Source organism: Apus apus, chromosome 4 (assembly GCF_020740795.1).
Source record: "Apus apus isolate bApuApu2 chromosome 4, bApuApu2.pri.cur, whole genome shotgun sequence".
NCBI lineage: Eukaryota > Metazoa > Chordata > Aves > Apodiformes > Apodidae > Apus > Apus apus.
The window spans coordinates 70038848-70063239 of record NC_067285.1 but is presented as its reverse complement, the minus strand read 5'-3'; the positions used below and the strand labels follow the sequence as shown (position 1 = coordinate 70063239).

General features: G+C 38.5%; 1 protein-coding gene across 5 annotated transcripts in view; it reads left to right on the top strand.

Moving 5' to 3' along the window:
- FBXW7 (F-box and WD repeat domain containing 7) overlaps positions 1-24392 on the top strand; it is a 187633-nt gene that overhangs the window by 159357 nt on the left and 3884 nt on the right. For all 5 annotated transcript variants that reach the window (XM_051616956.1, XM_051616957.1, XM_051616955.1 and 2 more), the window contains 7 exons: positions 2677-2818; positions 9673-9807; positions 14160-14283; positions 14581-14717; positions 16347-16460; positions 19417-19598; positions 20583-20808. In XM_051616956.1, the coding sequence (XP_051472916.1) occupies positions 2677-2818; positions 9673-9807; positions 14160-14283; positions 14581-14717; positions 16347-16460; positions 19417-19598; positions 20583-20808 (1060 nt within the window). The remainder of the gene's footprint in view (positions 1-2676; positions 2819-9672; positions 9808-14159; positions 14284-14580; positions 14718-16346; positions 16461-19416; positions 19599-20582; positions 20809-24392) is intronic.

Here is a 24392-nt window from a genome sequence, read left to right as displayed (position 1 = left end):
TAAGACTATTACAAACTGTGATCAAATGTATCACTTTGCTATGGTAACAGGAATGAGAGAATGGAAATTTATGTAGGCAGAGCAGACCATCTGATCTTAACAGGAACACATACATCCTTGTTATCCATAATGTGAAATTATTGCGGGTTGTAGTCTCCTTCATTCCTACTCCTAAACGGTACCAGGTCGCACAAATAACTGCTGCTGTTCCACTCTTATGCTTTCTGGGGTAAAGCACTGCTGAACATGAGAAGCAGTGGTAGAGCAGGGCCCTGCATCCACTCCTTGCAGCTGCAGTTCTTACTGCAGAGTTGCTGTAAGAGTTGTGCTCTGGTGCCACGCTGCTTCCCATCCTGTCTGAATTTACACCATTTTACATTTTTTCCCCCTGTAACAAGCATCAGCCCTCCCACAAGCATTGCACTTGCCTCCCAAAACTGGCTGGGAATGTTACTTCTCCTGAATATGCTATAGTGGTGTTGAGTCACTGATCGATCTTTCAGAAGGAACTTAAATTTTATTTCTCTTCCGATAGGGGGTTTGTCGGGTGATGACTGAAGAGTTAGTGTAAGGAAACAGGCTCCACCGTTTCTTTTCAGATGTATAAATGCTGCAGCAGAGAAAAAGAAGTGATGTCTTGCTGCTGAGAAGCATGTGTTTGCAGCCTCCATGTCCCCCTTGACTTGGTAGCTTCTCTGTGTTGCTGAGTCAGTCTAATGGAAAAGCATTCCTGTTGGCCTCCAGTTCTTCAGGTGTCACACTGTTCTCTGCCCTCCCCTAAGAGTAAACAGTTCAGCATCAAAACAAGTGCACTTCTTGTCAAGCGTATGTGTCAGGTTCAGAGGAACTGCTGGACTTGTTCAGCTTCCACAGAAACCTGTCTGGCTGTTTCAGGGGAATGAAGCATATAGGAAAAATAAAGCATGAACAAAAATCTTGTGGTTTAATCTCAGGTCAAAAGAAGGAGGCTTTTAGATCCTCTTTTGGATAACTGTTTTTAATCGAGAACCAGTTTACAACCAGAGAAATTAAAGTGTAACTGTTCTACTGGGGCAAGCTCAAGGCTATTTATTGCTTACGTTCAGTATAAGCCAATTTTAAGAGCCGCCTTTTGGACCTAAAATGATAGGCCTTCTGTTGGATCACTATACAGATGACGAGAATGACTAAGCTGTAAAACCAGGTTTTATTTAAAAAATACTTTCAATTGTCATTGCTTGGATTTTGGGTCATTTTTGGTGTAAAAGAATCCTTAAATACCATCAGATTCACTCTATTTTAAACTGATCATATTTTATTTAAAAATATTTAGGCAAATTATGCAGTTCTTGTGTCACTTGTTTTCATTTTCCCTATGATCAAACACTCTTTAAAATTGACAGGCCTGATGAACTTTCTTCACATATAACAGGTAGAGCCAGCAAACAAATGTCATTAAGACAATCCTTCATCTGTGAAGTAGTATTTTTATATCAGCTTCTGCTTCTGTTATTATTTGTAAAATCAACAGTTATAAATAAGCCTATTCAAACAAATCTTTACTTTTCTGTACCAGTTTGCATAAATGTTAGCACATGCTGTGATTGTCCTTCAGAATAAGGAAGAACAGGGTGAAATATTTGTAGGTTATGATGGGATGAATATTAAAATGAACCTGCCATGCATCATTTGAAGCTGTTCCTGTAGCCACTGAAAAGTCAGTAAAACCCTGAAGCTCATACCTACTAAAAAGCTGGATTTATCATATACAAAAGGAAAGGGTTTTTTGGAGTCCCACACTGTATTTAAAATTATCATGCTTGTGCAAACACCACTGGAGTTCCAAATTTCCTGCTAGGGAGTACAACTTTGATATTCTGTGAACGAAGTACTTTACATTATGTTAAAAAAAAATAAAGGAAAACCCAGTCAGCTCTATTTCTTTAGACTCCTACAATAGCAGCTTAATCCCAGCTCTTTGAGAAGCTCCATCCCATATGAATGAGCTGGGTTTTAACATGTCAGAGTGAAAAATCAAACTGTAATTCAGGGAGCACCTTTGGCTCCTATTCCCTCTTCACCTCACACCCCGCCACCCCTTTTAATTCCTGTGTCACACCATTAGCACACAAACTTTAAAATACCATGTAGAGTATTTCAAAGCACAATTCCAAACCATTAAGCCATTAGAACTGCTTGATATTAATAGTTCTTTGTCAACAATATATATTAAGAGCTAAAAATAGATTTTTTTTTTTTTTTCTGTTTGGCAATGAAATCAGCACTAGCACGTTTTACATCCAGGTGAGACTGAACTCTGGCTTCCTTCATCACCAGTCAGAAGGCACAAATGCAGCCTAGTAGGAAAGCAAATACACTGGCAAGGAAAGGAATATATAAACCTGCATCTTTATAGACAACCTGCTGGCCAGTTAGTGAAGTGGTCATTTTTCAGCCTTGAAAGGTGATCCCCATTTTCCCCCTACCTGGAGGATTAGTACTGCAGTACAGAAACAGGTGGATTTATAAAAATGAGGGAACTGACCTCTTGAGTGACCAGTAGAACAGTTTTTCATTATGCTACTTTTGCATGAAGCGTTTAAGTCGTAGTTGCAATTTCTGTACTAGATTTTGTTTTCTGCAGTAGACCTCTCAATTTTCCTTACATGTGACTAGCACTTTTTATTTGTGTTGTAGTACTACAGGGCTGGTGCCATGCTCTGCCACACCTACTACTTTTGGGGACCTGAGGGCTGCCAATGGCCAGGGACAGCAACGTCGCCGTATTACATCTGTGCAGCCACCAACAGGCCTTCAGGAATGGCTGAAAATGTTTCAGGTAAGTGCTTAGAAAAATAAACATCTGAAGCAGAGATAGAGGCAGTCCTCCTCATACAACCCCGAATGTCTTTGTCATTGATCTTGTGTACTGTTGTATTCACTTTAAGGAACTGCGGTTCCCCATTTTAGCTAGTTACTGTAGAAATTCACAAAAAAATACTGCTTTCTCTGGTTTCTTAGTAAAATAACCCTTGCTGTTTAATGCTTTCACATTCTCTGCAAAGTCTGTCCAATGCGTACTGGCTGTGTCCGTGGCCTCAGGCTAACTTGAAACATTTTCACTTGGAGACTAGTAAGCTTTACTGCATGGTTTGCTTCAGTGCAGGTATAGCACTACATTTGTTGTCTAAGATTAGAAAGAAAAGTTTAGCAAAAACAGATTAAAAGGAAACTCAATGTGTATTTTTACTGATCTTTATATACCGAACATGGTGTCAGCCAGTACCTGCATACACAGTTGAATGGAGAAGGGAAGGAGGTTTCTGTGTATTTCCAACAGCCTTCAGCAATGCCTGAAACTTAATCTGACAAAAGAAAAGGTGTGGTATGCACCACTTGCACAGCTCAGAGCTGAAATCTGCAGGGACACCAGTCTGGGAGCACCCAAGCCAATGTTGTGTACAGTAATACAGACACAGTTTGGGGCAAGCCTCTGTTCCTGTACCATGGAGATCTCTTTATTATATGGTTTTGCTCTGTATTTTTAAGAAGCAGGGATGAGTCCTAGGCAGTGATTTGAAAAATGGAAATATTATGTCTTCATATCTTGATTAATAAACTGTTACTTTTAAAAACCTTTTCAAAAGGAGTAACTAACAGAGGCATTGTTTCAGCTACTATATCAAGCAGATAGAAGAGCAATATTGTAGATACAGTAGTGAGCATACAATTTCGCAGGCAGAAGTGTGCTTTTGGCTTGATTCATGTTGCCACATAATAGCATTGATCTCAATCACTGTCAGTTCTGAACATTAAAATAATAATGCAGAACTCCTTCCCTCTTTATTTTTACACATTTATAATCTGCTTGCAACAGTGGAAGTTCAGAATTAAGATATTCTTGTACATATAATTCAGTTTCTTAAAAATATTCACATTTAATTATTGTGGTGTATCTTTTTTGAGACTGTTTGCAGAAATACATCTTTTTAACCCCTAATAATTATATTGGAATGGTACTTGGTATACATGATAACCTAACTCTACATTGTATTTTAACATTTTGTAATGTTAAAGCCTTTGTAGTGACAAAAGCTATTTTGTTATCTACAATGTACAACGTGTATTTTCTCACAGGAGTTTGCTAGTTATCAGTAGTTGCATATTTAAAAAATATATTATGCAAGGTTAAGATACTTGAGAGAGTGGTGCAAACATGCTTGAGAGCAGAAGCAATGTTCTCTCAGCTGTTTGGTCAGGGTAAGGAAAGTAATTCTGAAGCCCATGGAAATTTTGCCTATAGTTAAGGTGTTATTAGTTCAGGGTTCCCAAATTCGAGGTTAGTAATATAGAAAACAGGATTTAATAAGTATAGAGTTAGATACTTTTGGCTTTCCAAAATACATTTCCTAAATGCTGATCTGTAGGAGAGAGAGGCTTCTCTGTCATAACTGGAGAACATCAAGAAGCACTTACCGATCACTTCCGTCACTGGTGGTTTTTATTGTGTTCACAAAAGAGAGGGTCCCTTATTTTAGAACCAAAAGCTTTCAAAGTCACATAGCTGCCTGTCAATGTGACACCTCCTTGGCTAATGCCAAGCTACCTCATTTTCTGTGTGCTTATTTTTCGTGTGTGTTTTACAAAAGGAGTAAGTCTTAGACAAACGATAAAAGCATGTTCTTACAGCAAGGGGAGCTAGCTCTGCCCAAGGAGCAGGATTACATGGCACATGTAGCATCATTCTTGCAATACAAATTTTTTCCCGTACAGAAAGAGAAATGGAGAGGGCTTTCCTTTATGCACTTTATGCCTGTTAAGCCTGCTTAATAGCACTATCTTATTTTATATGAAAATACATTTTCAATTAATTTTAAAGCTAAATTTCCAGAGGCATGATAGCTGGACATATGTATTAAGGTAGCACTTTCCCTTGTCACAGCAGTTGGCAGTAATGAGTGATCCGCAGTTATTTTGAGGTCTCTCATCTGTACATTGGCCTTCACTTGTTCTCCTAGGTTACCTTTTCAAATTAAAAAGCAAGACCACTCCTCAGATATTAAGAAAACTTAAGATAGCCTTCAGGGGTTCTTAAAAGTTTATTTTGTATATGTTTCTTCTGCTGTTGTTTTAGTAGTTGATTTAAGCCTTTTGTTTTGAAAGTGACAAAAATCTAATGCAGAAGGGGGAAAGAGAAGGCTAGTTGCACTTCCCCTTTAAAAATGAAGATGCATACTGATTTCAGTGAAATGATAGTCTGGAAAGAAAAACAAAAGCATTTTGATAGGTTCAAAACATTTAACTTTTTAAAGGCCTCTTTATTTTTTCTGTTTTGCAGTAGCTCTTGGCTTTTAGGTCTTTTAATATCCATGATAAGATTTTTAAAATTCTGCACTCAAGTGTATCTTTGCAAGATTTTTTTCTTTTACAAGAAACTATTTTATTTGAACCAGGATAATTCTTCTAAGTCGCCAAATCGTTTGCCACAAGGAAAAAAATATCAGCTGCACACGAAGTTCAGTCAGAGATGGTACAGCTTTAGAAATTGCTCAGTTGTCTCTCTTTTCATTCTGCCTACTTTGCATATTTACAGTGTTGAGTTTTATTTAAGTAATGCAATAAAAAAATGCATTTTCTTGGAATGTTGATGCTGAAAAGTTGTTCCATACACACTAAGTATAGGCAATCACTTTGACTAACTATAGAATACTATTATTTCACCTAAAATTGGAAGCATTTTTTTCTCAGCAGTTTAGTGTCCAAAATGCTTTTGCCATTTCTGGCTGGCAGGAGTATTCTTCCTTGCTTTTACATGAATAGTTGGCTAGGCCAGCTTTATTCAAATTACAGACCATTCTTCATTCCTTACTCTTCCAAAGATACACATGGATGCATTAATGTGCCACAGAGCAGTCCACCTCTTACGTGAAGCAGGCAGTAAGGATTGTGTCATAACCAGCATTGCAGCATTTTCTGCTCTGTATGTTGTGGTGGGACTAGGTCAAGGGTTTGGTGTTGCTGTACAACCCCTACGCACAAAAAGGGGAAGATCTGCACAGGCCTTTGGTTCTATCACCATTATCAGTTAGTTTCAGAGGAACAGTGCTGACTTAAAGCAGATCTCCTGATGATCCGTGCGTATTTCCCATTGGTTTGGGTCTCAGGGCAGTTTTGATGCCTACAAACTAAACACCTTCCAGAAGAAACTCTATGTTGTCCAACCCATAGCAGAGACGTAGAGGTCTGAACCAGCTCCTCTAGACAGGTTCACATCACGTGTGGTGCAGATGTTCATTCCAAGGAACCAGACTAGGCCTTAGAGATGGGTTAATGTGGGAGATTAAACACCAACTGCCCCCAGACTCCTGCTGTTACGAGAAACTACTTGCTGATGTAGGCAGTCTCTTCAGAGGGTTTTGCTTTTGTGCCATTTTTATCCAGACCGAGACACGTTTGGGGTGGAGGATGGCAGGGTTCTCAGTAACTGATCCAGTAGTTGAACAGGAGGAAGATCCAGATGAGCCCTCCTGCAGGTCTCCAAGGGTAGACCTCCATTAACAAAACTCAGCAACAGAGAACAGCACCCTGAAATTAGACCATTTAAAATAGGTGTCCTAAATATACCTATAACAGAAAAAGGATCTAATTGCTACAAACTGTAATTGTACAAATGGGAGGTAGCAGATGAGAGCTGTGCAACAGAAAGGATCGTGGAAGAGTAGAAGTACAGAAACAGAAGATGGTAAAAAGAGAGGAAGCAGGTCAGACAGGAGGGATGAGGTGAACATTGTAAAAGCAACAAAGCTGTTTATATTGATTATAAATCTGGATCAGGTGCCCAAAAAAGAAAGGAAAGACTTTTAAACATAATAGGAAAAGAGAAAATGAAGGGATGGCTTTTGGGTAGGTAGTTCCATGGTTGCAGCAACTCCATTACTGCATGAGGAAATGGTATTAACCAGTCAGAAGGCCTGGTGTGACACACTAACACCTCCTGGGGAAATGGGAGGGAAGAGGCTGGATATTTGTTTAGGAATCTCAGATCATTCAAAGAGCAGTATCAGCAGTCCCTGCTGGCTTTCCAAGGGGTATGTGAATGAATCCTGATGTTACTTTTCCTAGGGGAACCCCTGCTCATGATAAAAGATTGATTTTAATTTTACTTTGAAATTCAACTTAAGTTATTCTTTCTGTTTTTTTTTTTTGTTTTCCCCCTATTCTGCAACATTTGTTCACTATTGTTTCTCATCAAAGCCACAAATTTATTTTGTGCCCTCTCTGCTCCATGTGCTACCTGCAGATTTCTGCAGACAGATCAAGCTTTGGGGCCCAGAAACAGCAATTTGCTAGTCTTGCCTTCATTAATGTGAACAGTTGCATTCATCTGGCAAGGCTTCATCCCAATTTTCCATGCCAAACGTTTCCCTCAGAGACCCCTTACCAACTGTAGCTGGAGGTTTGTTTGCTTAAGTGAAAGACTAAGGGGACAATGTCCTAGAGAAAACATTTTGTAGCAGCTGATTGCTTAAACAAAGCCTTAGGAAGCTGCCCATAGCCATCCTCTAACAACAAATGGACAGATGAAAGAGGATACTGCTTTTATTCATTAGCATCTCTTTCCCATTCTTTAATCTTTTCCCTTTTCTGTACAGATCTGTATTACATTTTAAAACCAGATGTGTCTAAGTGTGAGACAGTTACAGGTGAAGATACTGTACAGTGAATGTATTAATCAATAACATGTTTGTAACTGCTAGCAATGTTTGCCCCAGCAAAAAACAATGCTCTTCAGGCTGAGTTGTTCTAAGTTACTAAATATAGCTGCTTACAAATTCAGGGTACACTGACCTTGGAAATTTATAAGGAAGTAGTACAGGTATTACTTTCCCTTTTTGAATTCTTAACACAGCTGACAGATGGGATTAAAGATTGCACACGTTTGTACGTAACGCCAGCTAAGCTCTGGGTTAATGAAACAAACAGCAGTAGGAAAGTTAGTGAGAAAAACTGGTTGTTCAGTGCATTATTTACGGAGAACTGCTCTGTGATGCAAATGTTTCTATTGAAAGAAATTTAGAATAAAAACTGTTTATAACTGCTCTGCTAACAACTTATGCTGAGACAGTCTTGTTTCTTTTTAATACTCTGAGGTGTGGATGTGAGACACACAAACCCTCATCTCATGTAGGGACAATCTACATACACACACAGATGGGGAATATTTTCTGGCCAGCTTAGACTGTCCTACCGATGGATTGCCATCATTATGGCAAAGGCTCAGGTCATAGGAACTTCCTTCCCCTCCATTAGGGTAGGCTGGCCAGTATCTGCCTAACTTTGCTGTAGAGCAGGAACATGTCACAGGGTGAACAAGCTGCTACACTTGGCCTGCTTGGTCACTCCATGGGTGAGGCAGCTCAAAGCTGTTTGCACTGCCCTGATGGAGTGGGGGCACCTGCAAGTCAGGTGGGTCATCATGTGGGTATATGATACTTTTCTTGACATTCAAAGTATTTTGACATTTTAATTAGGGAGAAATGGTGCAAGATTGCAAGATTAATACAGAAATCTTAATTGTAAGGTATCTTGCCTTTTTTTTTTAATGTCAGTTAGCCTCTTATCATTAACTGTACTATCATTTGTATGTGCTAATTTACTTGTAAATGTCACTCTAGAAGACATTCAAGAATATGAATGTGAATCTGCTCTCAAAAACTGTGATATCTCATTTTCTCTCCTCTTGCAGGCTTTATTCATGCTCTAATTCTGTTGCTAAATGAGCTAGTGGTGGCTGTTGTTTTTTCCTGTAGAAATTATTTTTTTCTTTAAATTGTTTTTACGCAACAAATCAAAACTCTTTGATGAGCACAGATGAGTTTAAGACATGCTTTTCAGATGTGGAGTATATTCAGTTATTTTTTTTTTCTACAAATTATGCAACTAATCTGCTACACTCTCAGATGAGTGCCTTATTAAAATCCTCAGATTTTATGGTGCCCATTAGTAAAAATGTGAAGTAAGAAAATTACCAATCAAAATTCCCTGTTTATTCAAGTGTAAATTGATACTTACAAAATACATGTTGGTTTATAGCCAGGATTCTGAAATTACAGCATTGTCACTTAGGGACATACTGTAGTAATAAGCAGGCAATAAGCTAATACACTTTTAGAGGAAGTTTCTTTTTTTTCCTTTCCTCTTGTTTCACTTAAAGTTTTAGGTCTACTGGTTGAAACGTAAAGGCTAGAAGTTATCAACCCACTTGAATGCACAATGTAGAAAGAGAGGGAACATGTTCTGTTACAACCCCTTCATTGTCAGTAATATCTGCATAGAGTTAATCAACTTCAAAATAAGCTTAATTATTTTAATTATTATTATTAAGTATTATTATGTTTTTAATTGCTAATCTGTATGTGTGTATAACAAATCCTTTCTTAGCTTATGAATCAATGTAGCAATTTTCAATATTTTGTGTTTATTAGCTTATCTTTTTTGTGTGATTAACATGAGCATTTATCTTGTGGGCTTTTTTTATAGGGTCTTTTTTTGCTTGTATAGAGGTGGACAAGGAAACTTAACTTACCTTTTTCGCAAAGCCATGGGACTTAAGCTGGAAATGAAACCAGGATATTAAACTAAGCTTACTGTTTTTGTTTGTTTGTTTTTTCTCATTATTTTTCTGTCTTGCAGAGCTGGAGTGGACCAGAGAAATTACTTGCTTTAGATGAATTGATTGATAGTTGTGAACCAACACAAGTAAAACACATGATGCAAGTGATAGAGCCCCAGTTTCAAAGAGACTTCATTTCCTTGCTCCCAAAAGAGGTGAGAAAAACAGGTTAATACTGGACTATGCAGTGCATCAGCTGCCACCTTTTATGAACTTCCATGCTAATTACTGCATTCATTCAATTCATGATGTTGAAGAGCTCCATAGTTTGATACACTGCCATAATGTAGCAACTGTAATTTCAGATTAAGATGGCTTTATATCTTGGTAGGCATTTAGATACCTGGAAATCTGGATGACTCCCTTAAACAAAAACTCCAGTAGCTTTAAAAACATTTCTCTATCTTAACTGGGCTGACTGGGCTTTTAGCTCATGCACTCAAGATTTCCTCTGGATGCAAGACCTTTCTGCACGTTATTGTGTAAGTATAAGCATTATTATTTAATGCTTGAAGTGGTGGTTTTGGGTTTTTTTTAAATTGTATTTGAATTTATTTTTAAACAAACTGAGCCCTAAAATCTCTACCAAAAAACCAAAAGTAGATCCATAAAAGCACTTCTCAGTGAAGATAAAGCCAAACCCTAATTAACCAGATACCTCACAGTAAACCCTTTACTGCAAATCAGCATGTTGTATCAGATTAAAAAAAAATCTTAAGATTTAGATATCAGGGGGTGAAACTAAATGCGCACCATAGAAGAGTAATTCTTGGTGTCTTCACAACTAGGATGTGAGGGTGGATATGAAACATTAAAAAGCAGTTTGCTATAATTATTAAATGAGTGTATTTGACTTCATTTAGAAATAGTACTTCTGACCTTTATTGATTTTATGGAATTGGAAATAGTTTTGTTATTTGGAATGGGAGGGAAGTTTCTTTTCTTTTGCCAAATGTACTGTGTGTTGGGTTTTCCATGTGAAAATTTTCATGATGGCTGAAGTCTTTGTAAGTCTTTAGTTAATCATGCATTACAAAGCAAGTTCTTAAAGATATTCTGGTGCTGGTGTTTGGTTGCTGTGTTTCTCATGGTCTTACTACCTGAAGGCTGTTCTGCATCTCTGTTTCTTGACATTTTTTCTGGTGTATATCCTATTTTTGAATACTTAGATGTATGATACTCCTCTTTCCTTTTACATACTGTCTGTCATATCTTCACAAGTCAGAAGAGTCACTGCCTTCCCTTGCTAGTTAGCATTGGTAAGGGGTGGAAGCAATTTATGCAGCAAGTATTACCTTAGTGCATGTGAGTGCATCAGTATTACAGTGTATCAGTAGTTCCTGATACACTGGCAGCCACCTTCACCAATGGATGAAGGATGCTGGGGGAGGAGCAGAGCTCAGTAAGACCTTTCTGTGGTTGCCATGTTTCTAGAGAAGCGGCGGAAAGCAGCCTTGGTTTAGAGGCAGAGGAAGGCAGCAAAACTTGGTATATTGAGAAGACAAAAGATACTTTGCCACTTCGGCATCTGTGAGACCTGGAAATTTAATACCATATTGATAACAGTAACTTACAGCTCAGTTGCCTTCACATGATTTAGTGGCAAAACCAGTTTAAGTACAACCAGTACCTAATTATGCTGTAAGTAATGATCATGTTATGATTTCAGTTTTAGCAGTTTCTTCACAAAAAAGATAACGCTATTTGGTGGTAAAACTTTCTTTCTCATTTATGTTTCTTGACTCCATTGTAAGCTATTTAGGGTTTTTTCATATTTTTTTTTAGTGTTTGTTCTTGCCTCTTGAAACCAGACTAGGCTGACTTCACCAGTGAAGCTGGCTTAAATAATTTTAGCTTCCTACCCCCCAGTCACTGTCACCAAAATGAACCCAAGTTAAACAAAAAGACCATCAAGCTAATTCCACCATCTCCTCTCCTTTTGAAGATCATTCCTCACCCAGCTCTCCTCAGTGATGCCATCCCCAGCTCCTTGCCCTGGCTGCAGTAGGGAGTGTCACACTGAGCTGAGGGGCAGGAATGAGTGGCTGGGGTCAGCACCCGTGGGAGGGGGCTGCCGTGACAAAGCCAGCGGCCTGTGGAAGCGCGCTCTCTCGAGCTGTCGCTCCGCATTAACGTCCGTAGCGACCTCCAGTGCTGTTGGATGCAGTGCAGTGATTTTATTACCTAACCAGAACAAGAAGATCATTTGGAGACGGGGGCTTCTCTTAATGTTTTCAGCAATGCCAAGACAGTAACTTAATAGCTGAAAAATCAAGAAAATGTGTGCTTTCCTCCTGAGGAAACATGCAGTCAGACAATTAATCTGAAATGAATCCTCCTGTTTTCTTGCTGAGACTTTAGAAATAATTACTGAAATTACTTGTTTATGAAAACCAGGTCTATAAACCAACAGATTAGGAGTTTTACTAAGATCAGCCACCGACATTTTGTTAAGTGTCATGTATGTGAGTGAAGAAGGCAGTGAGAGACTACTTATTATTGGGTATTATTAACACTACAGTGGAGAGTAGTCACAGTTGAGTCAAAGTTCAGATCTTCACTAGCTGAAGTTTTCTTATAACTAGATCCATGAGCTGAGACAAAGTCTTTTATGCACTGCTAATCCTAAAAAGTCAATTGTGGGCTGTGTTGGCCCTTGACGACTATTTAGATAAATACAGTCTAAAAGGCTCAAACCAGGACGGTCACCCATATATATAACCTGTTTTAGAATCAGTTGGCTTGCAGGTTTTAATTAGCACCATCTTAGCGTGTCCATATCTGTATATATCTGATATTTAAACATTCTGCTGTCAGTTAAGGAACAGCCAGCAAGAATGGAAAGGATCTTTCTCACATTTGTCTCTTGCCACATGCAGAACTATCTCGTGTGTGTTAGGAAACAGCACTTCTGAAATTATTTTATGTATCAGAAATTAAGGCAGAAACTCTGAAGGGATGTACTGCTGTTGCTCTTGTAATGGAAGGCCTTACACCAGATCCTAAATGCTGACTCCCTGAGTAGGGACAGAAGGAAGGTTCCTCAGCGTTACGGCCTGGCGTGCACAGGGGATATAATGCATAACTTAAGCCACAGATCTCTCACATGCAGAGCTTTACATGTGCAGCATGAGATGCAGGTGATGGTTTGCAAACAAGGTGTGTGTGCAGTCAAAATGCAGACAGTTCTGGAATACTGAAATTTTTATTTCCTGCTCAGTCACTGTCTGGTCTGGATTACTGAAAGTAAAGGTTTCTCACGTAATAAGGTCAAAAATCTGCTGAGGTCAATAGCCTACAGTTATGACTTCCTTACTGATTTTCAGTCTGTGCTGCTTTGAAGGGCAGATTCTATTTATATACATCACAACTCCAGCTAAAAAATAAATAAATTATCCTAAACACAAAAAGATATGTCAAGCAGAAGTAGAAGTGGATTATCTCATTTCCCTGACAACTTTTGCATCCTATTAGTTACAAAGACCTGACTGTTTTGGCATGTAAGTAGTTTTCTGCATCAGTTTTTGTCAGTATTGTTCTACCTACAGAGTTTGTAGCCACAGAAGGGAATTTTCTGTCTCTTCAGTTTTCGCTGACTGGGTAGCTGCATTGTTGCTGTTGAGTAGAAAAGCTCTACTTGCTCATCATGCCCTTAAGGATAGCTATCCCTGTATTTTGGACTATGTTTTAGATGCCTCTGTCCCTACTTAAGACTTCAATATATCTGAAGATGTTTGTAGAGATTTGGGGTGGTTTATCGTGGTCCTTAAATGGCTTAGCTCAGTCGCCTGAGGTCTGAAGTCTCCCAATAAATAGCCCTTCATTTTGTCACATGAAAAAGTTCATCTTCTGGTACTCACTGGGATTTCCCATGTTTTTTGTAACACACTGCATGCAGTATGGGAATTACGTATACCCATCCTTCTGCATCTCAGTCCATAAAACTTGCTTTAAAAACACCTAGGAGCGTGTTTGCATTCTGATCAGGAAAGGAGCAGTGTGTATGGTGCACTCTCCACAGCTGCAGTGTGCTTTTGAACTCAAGTGCACGTAGCATTTACTTTTCAGGCTTACAGGGTGATGTTACACATACTGTCCCATTTGCTCACATGGTCAGTGTTGTACTTTTTAGTGAAACTCTCAGAATAACTTGGTATACTTGTTAGCTAAAATAACGTAGACATAATTATTTTAGTAATAACTCTGTTAATGGTTCAAAGTAATGTGGATTACAATTTTTAAAAGATAATAGTTATTTCAGCTGACATCTACTCCCTCAGAAATGAGAGAATAATTTCCAATGTGATGTGTAGGGATTTACTTAAGATGATTGTTATACGTACATGTGCCTGCTGGAAGAAACTGTAGCTCTGTTAAGTTTCTGAGATTGTTTAATAATTTATTGTTTCAATTTTCTTCATTTCAGCCCCTGAAGTGTGATGACACTAGGGGTTACTTCACTTTTCCTTTCAAATGCAATGCAGAAAATACACTTTCTTTTTTACAGCTCGCACTGTATGTGCTGTCATTCCTGGAACCCAGGGACCTTCTGCAGGCAGCCCAGACATGCCGTTACTGGAGAATTCTGGCTGAAGATAATCTTCTCTGGAGAGAGAAGTGCAAAGAGGAGGGTAAGGCTGAGCAAAAAGATGGATGTAATGGTCAAAATGTTGCTGTTGTAAAAAGTGCCATTCGTTTACATAGTAAGCTTAAAGTTTTATGAAGGCAATTTGGGTGACTTGATATTTACTGCTAGTGATGCTTTGAGGTATGTGGTACATACCTGTTGAAAGTAAGAAGGAGAAATAATCTTGTCAATGCAGCATTTAAGTCAGACGTCACTATAAAGGCTTTGGAGCGAGACAAGTTGTTTTCTTTGGGGTGGCCTCATCTCTCCCCCTCCCCCCTTTCTTTAAAACTCGTTTTAGGGATTGATGAACCACTGCATATCAAGAGGAGGAAAGTAATAAAACCAGGCTTTATACACAGCCCGTGGAAGAGCGCCTACATTAGACAACACAGGATTGATACCAACTGGCGGCGAGGAGAACTTAAATCGCCTAAGGTAAGTTTCTGAGCTGTGTGCTTGGTGCCATCAGCAAAGCAGGATCAACTTGTAGCTTGGTTTTTTCCTTCAGACAAGCCAGATTATCCATGCACAAATAGCGATGTATTGGTACAGCAAAAAATAATTTGTGTTTTAGGTCTTATTTAAATTCTGAGCACCGTACTAGCAAATCCAAGTGGGATTCTTCATACAGCAGAATTCTTTCACTGCTGTTCTAAAAATTTCTGTACAATTTAGTGAATTCCTATAAATATGCCAGTCTCTTTGAGACAGATTGGAAGTGCTTATATTAAAATACATATCTGTACTTATTTGGAGAGCTGGGCCATGTTGCAACATAAAAATACTCCACAACTATTCTGTGATCATGTCATCCTTTATACATACTCTTCTAAATTGAGCAGCACAAGACAATAACTTCATTCTGTCTTAAGATTTTGTTGCTGTTTTTTTTAAAAAAATAAATTCTTTAATGACATTGATATGTTACCAATGCATGTTTTCCAATATGAAGACACAAAGCAATACTTCAAGCCTTTTGTGAAATAAAATAGCAAGTGTCTAATCAAACTTGGTATTGAACAAGCAGTCAGAAACATGAAGGAAACCCATATCCATATCCATATCCTAGCCTTTAAGGTTTTAAGGCCATTTGCCTGTTTTCTGGATTACTGTACAACAAAATAATAAAAACAAGAACAAAAACATTCCCATAGAAAACCTATGGCTACATCCTGCTGTTTATTTGGCTGTGACTTCTGCACATCTCTGGCAACAGCTCTGTATTTCTTGCCTTGATACGCCACATCAAGTTATCTTGGAATTATTATTAAAATTACAGCCTCAGGCATTATCCAAATGCCCATTTCATTTCGATGAACATGTTGAAAAGCGTTCAGATATCTTAAATAAAAAATTCCTCATCCTGTGTATTCTGACAAGGATTTTTTTGCTGTATTGAAGTGAATTAGACTGATTTGTAGTTTTTCCCAAATCAAGCATTGAAAATCCCACCTCTATAAAGCAGCATTCCAATCCAAATTTAAAGCACATTAAATTACTGCTTTGTTAGTATTTAATCAAGTTAATGGTTTTCTATTTTTTTTTACTTGGATGCTGCCTGGCATTTAATAGATTATTACAGTGCTTGGTTGGTAATGAAAAAAAAGATGTAGTCCGGCTTGACCACTAAAATACAAATACGCAGCAAATAATACAGCTCCCCCTCCTTTGTTCAAGATTGAAACAACTCTTAAAAGGTAAAAGTAACTCAACTAAAGAACAAAAACATGGAATAACTGCAGAGGAATTGAGTAATTCTGATTCCGTTTCTGATTCAGCCTACTCTTATTAGTGATTTTTCCTGGTAGTTTCAGGAGGCTTCCAGTAGCTGTAGAGCGCTTGCTAAGCAATACAGCACCACTCCATGGAAGAAGGAAAATACCTTCTTTGGTCCCAGCTGGCAGTAAATTAGACTTGACACATGGGATTAAAGGGCCGTATTATTATTGAAGCAACTCTAACATTGTATAATGTATGAATCAGAAGAGCACTTTGTTTCTCCTGCTTCTCTCTAATCTCCTGCATTAAATTGTGCCTGTACGTTTTCATGTTCTTTATCGTCAGGTGCTCAAAGGCCATGATGACCACGTGATCACCTGCCTTCAGTTCTGCGGGAATCGAATCGTGAGCGGCTCTGATGACAACACCCTGAAAGTGTGGTCAGCGGTTACAGGCAAGGTGAGCCAGTTGTTTTGCTGAATTCCTTAGGAAATGAGCTACACGTAGAGCACTGGTATGTCAAAAATTCTGCTGTGCCACTGGAGTGCACTGCAGGGTGGTCCTGGTGCCGTCTGGTGCACCAAACACTTGAGTCATCTTTTCCTACACAGCAACTAGTCCAGTTCAAAACAAGTCACCTTGATGTGAGATTGCCATGCTGCACATGTTGGCATTGGCATATATCCCTGCTCTCTTGGTAATTCTGCTAATCTTGTGGAGTTTGTGACATAGATTCTAAAGAATTTGGACAGATAAGTTACTTTATCTTTCTTAAAGCCTAATACAGGCTGCTCTTAGGCCTCTGGATCTCCCTTTCTCACTTGTCTTCTAGCATTCTCTCTGTTGTTTTCAAGTTACTGTAATGGGGTGTTCATTTTACTAGCTCTCATTTTAAATGCAGAGTTTGTTTTTCTCTCTAAGCTACTATATCGCTGAGCCACCAAAAAAAAAAAAAAAAGGTAATTTGCTTTAGGTTTAAATATTTCCTATTAAATTAGATCCAGCTCAGGCAGGAATTTAATAAGCTTCAATAATTTAATTTTGGCTTAGAGAAGCAAAACAGTATGTGCAGTCAAAAAGACAGTACTGAACATTTCACTCATGTTAGAACATCGCAGCTACTCAGCACCCAGATTTTTTGTTTTAAGATGACTGATGGCCCATGCTCCAAGGATACAGAAAAGACCTCAGGGAAACAGTACTTTTTCCCTTCTAGACTAGTGTTGTGTGTACTTAGCTTTTTTTAAATTATATTGTTAGGTGAACAACAGGACAGCTATTGAGGATAGCATATTTTAAGATGTAAAAGGTATCCACTTTATAATGTTGAAGCTGAATGTATTAAGCATTTGTCTTTGCATGCCTGTATGATCCTTGATGGGACTGTAAATACTACTCTGGAGAAGAATAAACTTAAAAGCAATAGGGAGCCTCACCCTGCCTCTGCTGGCTTCCCTATAACAAACTGTCTAATGAAGGAACCCATATTGAGATTTACCTTTTTTTAATTGAACAGGGGAGCCTAAACACAGAAATACTTCCTTTGTACATATCCCTCTCTCAAAGCAATATGTTCCTTTAAATATATAAAATTGATCATAGTAGCATGACTTAACAATTCCTGTTCAGTAATTTTTGAAAGTAAATACAAATCCTGGTGTCACTATTTACCCAAAACCTTTAAGAGAGCCAGGACTGTGTATGAAAGATGGAAGAGTTGCTGTATCAGCCCTGATGCTTACTCTGATGCTGAAGAATAAAATTAAAAGTACCCTAAAGGTTGGTTTGTGCAAATGCATATGACTAAATAATTCCCTTGACAGATGTAAAGCCCAAAATAAGGATTCTGTGTTCTTACTGCTTTAGAAGGATAATTTCTTAAAATATGAGCAAAGAGGCTGAAATTTAAAAACAAAAAGGGGGGAAGGGATCTGTAAAAGTAAGTAACAGCTATGAATTGAAAAAGAACAGGATTAACAACAGAAGTTAGTATACTGTCAATGATGCTGGAAAAATACTTACTTTGGGAGAAAATTCAAGTGATGGAAATGCAACATGCAGTGATAACACTTCATTTCAGCAGAAACTCACAAGGATGTTAAACAACTACCAAAGTTACAGTTTTTCTTATTACAGTTGATCCAGATAGTCTGTGTTTGATTTTTCTTTTTTTCTAAAGTAACCTGAGAGGGAAAATTGGTGTTTTTTCAGACGGCACGAGCACAATGACAAGAGCCAAAGGATGGTCAGAAAGCTAAAATGTGTAAATATTTAAATGGAGTAAACTGAAAGACTGGGTATTTAAGATACATTATATCAGATTAAAAAAATTGGACTACGTCTAGAGGAGTCAATTAACAGTTAAAGGAAGGCCATGGCAATTAATGCCACTTAGTATCAGATTACAGAAAAAGAGATCATCAAACTGTCTTGACCTCTTTCTCATGCAGTTACAGGTTTGACTGATAAAAATCATAGTGCAGAAGTAGATGGCTGTGTGCACTGCAAGACTGTATCCCCATGACACGACTGAAAATAATAGAGCAATGCAAAAATCAACATGGCACATGTTTAAATGGGTTAGAAAGTGGGTAATTACAGAGATCATGTTGTTAATGTAAATACAGAATTGTCATGGAGTATCTTTCTAGAGGGGTCTTGCAAGGCTATCTTCTTCTTTGTGCTAATTAGCACTTATTGCTGCCTGGTGAGACAGCATATATATGGTCATTACTTGTAAGGAGTGCAGGCTGGGAGATGGAGGCAACTCATTGCTCCAGAGCAAAGGAGGTTTTATAGAAGTAGGTGTGAGCAAACGCTGTGTCTACACAGTGAGAAATCATGTCATACATTTGGGATCAAAGAAGGTAGGCTGTGCTTAAGTGGTGTGGGATTCCCTCCTGGGCAACAGTAAAGTCTGCAAAAGGTTTGAAACGTGATTTTGCAGTATTGATGCTGTAGCTACAACTTACAGGATGCAATGTTTCTTGGATAAACAAACAGAAAAATAAAATAAGAGTACATGGTTTATAGATCGGTGGTAAAACAACTAAATGATCTAACACTTATGCTTCAAAAAGCTGTTGGGAAACCTGCAGTGACTCAAAAATGCCAGGAAAATTACTCAAAGGCTGCAAAACATGTTCTGCATTGAGAAATTTGGAAAGACAGCTTAGCTTATCATCAAGGGGAAGATCATAGGGAAAATTCCTTATAGTCGAAGTACCAACAACAGAGAGAGAAATGTGGTGAGTATTTTCTAAAAGGTGGGATGTTATAGTTGAATCACAGAGCAGTCTCCAGGGCTCTTCTGGCTTCTTGCTAGGAAAGATTACTGTTACCTCTTAGATTACTTTCTCTTAAGTTTCCATCCAACTCTGTCAAAGGGATAACTAAGCAAAATAATTCTTTTCAGTGTTTGAGAACGCTGGTTGGGCACACGGGTGGAGTCTGGTCATCACAGATGAGGGACAATATCATCATCAGTGGATCTACAGACCGAACGTTGAAAGTCTGGAATGCTGAGACTGGAGAATGTATACATACCTTGTATGGACACACCTCCACGGTGCGCTGCATGCATCTCCATGAGAAAAGGTGAGGCTTTGTCTGAAGCCACAGCCCGTCTGGCTTGTCATGTACACTTGGGTACCTCATCCAACACTAAGTGAAATACAAACCAGGCAAAGCATTCCCACTAAACCACGTAAATCAACACAAAGGAGGAGATGATTAATAGAAGCAAATGCGTAAGAATACTAATTAACAGAAAACTGAGTCATGTACTTTAGAAAGTTACAGTCTGTGTTATTTCAGAACCAGTTCTCCAGTCTCCCACACTCTGAATAATTTCTCCGTTTTGTCAGTGCTACAAATGTTTACTCATTTTACAGAATGACTTTTAATGTTTCGTCAGTGCAGTATCTTATTTAAATTTTAACTGATTATATCATAGTTTCTGCAATAGTAAACCATGCCTTGATACAACAAACATTGGCAAAGCTCTTTTACTTGGCTACAGTATGGAGCTGTTGACAGAGTGCCTGTTGGTTGCATTTCTTCTTTTTTGAAGAATGATGAGGTTTTTTTCTTTATCAATTCCATTAACACTAATTCCTTCTTATTTCTGCCCTTGCCTAAAAAGGCTTTTAAGAACAGAACAACTGTTCATTTACTAAAACTTACAAAGGTCTTCTTTGTTTAAGCGTTATAATTAGTTAACTTAGTCATTAGAACAAAATGCTCATAGCTCTGGCTTGAGTTCAGCATATTCATAAGCTTTCATAGACAGTCCACATCATTTCTCATGGTATCATTTTGCTGTTCAGGAATGAAATGCCTTTTTAAATACTGATTGCTGATTATGTCAAATAGATCCTGAGGAGGTGAGTAGAGCAAGGAAGGAAAACACTCAAGTCATTTGCAACCCATGTCATACCAAACCAGATCTTTGTTGGCTAGTGGACTAATGCTATCTTATGTCCCAAATGGAAACTCATAACTGATATATACCCGAGTCTAATTGTTTTAATACTTCTATATCCAATGCTAAGTACAGGAGGGGTTTTCTTGTTCCTCCAGAGTGGTCAGTGGTTCTCGAGATGCTACACTGAGAGTTTGGGACATAGAGACGGGCCAGTGTTTACACGTTCTGATGGGCCACGTAGCTGCAGTTCGGTGCGTTCAGTATGATGGCAGAAGGGTTGTAAGTGGTGCATATGATTTTATGGTCAAAGTGTGGGATCCAGAGACAGAGACCTGTCTGCACACACTGCAAGGGCATACTAACAGAGTCTACTCCTTACAGGTATGTGATTTTCATCTGCTGCTTTAGTTTCCTTAAGTAACATTTAAAGTCAGTTTATTTCATCTTGTTTATTAAATTATGGGTACCTACTCCAGACTTGTACAGGCCATGAGAATATAGAGGCATTTGTGATGATCCCCTCTTTCATGCTGCTACAGTAGTTGTCTTAATTTGGAAACAGACTTTTTTTAGACAAGCTTTTTTTTTTTTAAGCACCCTGTACAATAAAACCCAAATCTTTATACCAGCAAGCAATGTACTTGAGCAGGTTGCTGACTTGTTTGCTTGGTTGTTGGGTTGGGTTTTTTTTTATATCTTTCATGTATTTCGGAGCTGGTTTTGGTTTCCCCAAAGAAATTCTAAACTTACAGTTTTAAATAAATCAGATTATATAGTAATTGACAGTCTGCCAGAAACCTCACTGGACTGATGTTCTGAATTGTGCAGATCATTTTATCCTTACTTTGCAGTCCCATCTTCCAGTTGAAAACTGTAATTCACAGTAAAGCTGAACCTAAAATTTTAATGTTCTGATGTAAACCTCCAGCCTTCTTCTTCCTCTTCTCTGAGTAGGGGCCAGATCTACAACTGTGAGGCTTTGTCGACAGAGACGTTCTTGTAGATTCAGGTTATTCTGGTCCTGCTCTGTGGCACAGCTCTATTGCCTACCAGTCACCCGATGGCTCATCAGAACTAAGTTGGCAAAGATGCACACAGACCTCGGGTTGACAGTTCTTACCTTTACCAACCCAACAGATCATCTTGTTCATTCATGGAGTCAAAGTATCACTGCCAGGCATTGAAAGGCAAGATAAATTAATTTCGTGCTTGTGCCTGTTCTCACCACAATCTGGCAGGACTTGAAAAGGCAATTAACAAAGTCGGGAAATTGCATTTGTTGTGTAACTACTATGGTTTGTGGATCAGAAAGTGAAGCTCCGTGCTAGAGACATTTTTCATGAAGTGCATCTTTCATAGGGTGTATCTCACCATAATAGATTAAACATGAACAAACTACCTACTTGGTTTCCTTTCCCAAAATATGTAGTAAAACTCTTCAGAAATCTCCAGCCCTTCTCCTGCTTTCAGATGCTGAGGACTATTCTCTAGACAAGCAGCAAGCAAGTTAAAAATGCTGCACTACTTCCCTATCTCTTGAAAATATTCTGAAGGGTGTATTTCATGTAGGGCAGTTTGGGAACAGTATGTGTTATTCTGCCTTATCTTCACCAGTGGGTCTTCATTTGTGTTATGAATATTCATGTCATGCTCTGATACAGTAATAAGAATGGACCAAATAATTGAGTTATGTTACACACTGATTTACACCCTGTAAATTAAACTTGGCGTTTTGAAAAAAAAATTTCAAGGGGCAGGAGGCTACAGGTGCTTACAGTGATAAGGCAGAAAGATTCTTTAAAATTGCGTGGTGAGGTCCTGCCCTTTGCCCTGAAATAGCCCCAACCAGCAGAACTCCCCTACATTGAATAATCAGGCTGAATACCAAGCCTGTCCTGCCCACCCCCGCTCCATTTTCTATTATACCTCAGTATTTCCCCATTTGTAGACTCCCTAACATTTTCCAAAGATCCTCATGCAGAAGTTGAAGACTAGTGACCATGCTGTGTTTTCTTACTCTTTCTTAGGTGCATTTGAAGTAATCCACAGATTCTTGGATAACAGCTCAGCCACCAATACAAACCATTGTCTGTTTGACTATAGCAATATCAGAGTAAAGTTTGTCTTGATGTCCAGCCTTAAAGCTGTCTTTCTGAATATGTATATGGAATGAAACTAATCTGCAGGAAATAATTCAAATTTGTTTCATCAATCTAGTTGAGTTCTGTTAAAGAAAGAAAAATACTCTGTAGTGTTTCCACCCAGGTCTGCTTCGTTATATAACCTTCCTTGTCCTTTCATCTGAACTCAAATTAGTTCCCAGCCTCTTTTGAAAGAGGGTGCCCAAAATAGGATGCAAATTCCAGTCAAAATCTTACCAGAAGTGAAGAGTTTTCACTAGAAGTGAAAAGTTATTTTTTATGCCTTTTTGTAGTCTTTTTGCCAGCAATGCAATGCATACAGCAGATAAACAGTCTGTATTTGCCAGTTGCTCTCTGTATTCTTTTGACCCTAGGTGCCGTGCTCAACCATGTTTGACTGTAGAGTTGTTAGTTTTCTGCAGGTTATATAAAAAAGAAGCAGTCTCAGATAGATGAGTTCCCTTAATTGGGTTCTTTCTTTGCCATTATTAGATACCAGTCAGTCCACATGGACAAGGAATGTAGGATTGCCCTCTCTGTAACAAAGACTCCTGCCCAGCCCTACATTCTCCCAGGCTACCTTCATTCATTCCCTGCCAAGCTCAGATCTTCACAATTTTCTGTTGACTTTTACACTCTTTGCCTTGGGTCAGTTCTGCGATTTCAAAGATCACCCAGATCCTAATGAAAATACTAAATGCCAGACCCCACCCCGGGAACTCTTTCTGCTATCTCTAATAATGCTATGAACAAAGTTCTGAATGGGGTAGTATCCCTGCCTCAAATTTGTCTCTCTCTTTGTGAAAATACAACCAAGACATCTTCTGTTTTCACATGGCCTTTTTCTCTGGCACAGAAAAAAAAATCATCTTAGTTAAGGTAATTTTCCTACAAATGTATGTGTGCTGCTACTTACTGCGTTGCTACGGGCTTACAGCCAGATTGAGTCTTGTTCTGGAAATGCAAGTCAGGCTGACCAATCCATTGTTCCCCATCTCACATCATCATCTCCTGCAATAAAGAAAACCTTGTCTGTCTTCCATGAGCTCTCAAAGATAGTAGCAGATGTCTCTGAGATTTTCTTAAAACAACTTGCCTTAGGTGGGGTTTTTTCTCACTCTAACAAAAGCTTGTGCTGGGTTGTCAGCGGTGGCAGTGCTGTGAGCCTACACTCAGATGGCTGAGGATTGAAGCAAAAAGTTAAATAGCTGGCCTCACTTGGTGTTTCCTTCCCAATGAGCATAAATGAGCTTTTTTATTTTGGTCTTCCTTTTGTTGTTATTTTCTTTAACAGAAAAAAGTTTTATCATCCTTAACAGTTCTTGCTAGTTTTATCTTGTTCTGTGCCTTGCCTTTCTGATATTGTCCCAGTGTGCTCTTTTAAACACCTCGATTGATCTAGTTTCTACTTTCTGTACAATTCCTTGTGCTTTAGCCAAGTGTGTGTTGGTAATTTACTACACTTCCCAACTTTCCTTCACACAAGGATAGTTTGTGTCTTTAAGAAAGTGCCAACTCTTCTGAACTCTTTTTCCCCTCAAAGAACAGATACATAAAAGCTTCATGGGGAGGAAGTCTGAACTGAAGTATTCCTCCTTGAAGCCCACTGGTTTTATTCTCCTGCACTTTTCCCTTCCTTTTTTGAGAATTCTGGAGTCTTATGTCATTGTCACTAACACTCAAGTTACTTTCCACCTTTATATTCTGTACATGCTCTCTCCCCTTGGTCAAAAGTAACTCGTCTCTTAGCTGGTTTCTCTACATATTCATGTTCTACATATTTTTATTTTATATATAATACATACCCAGAAAAACCCATGGACA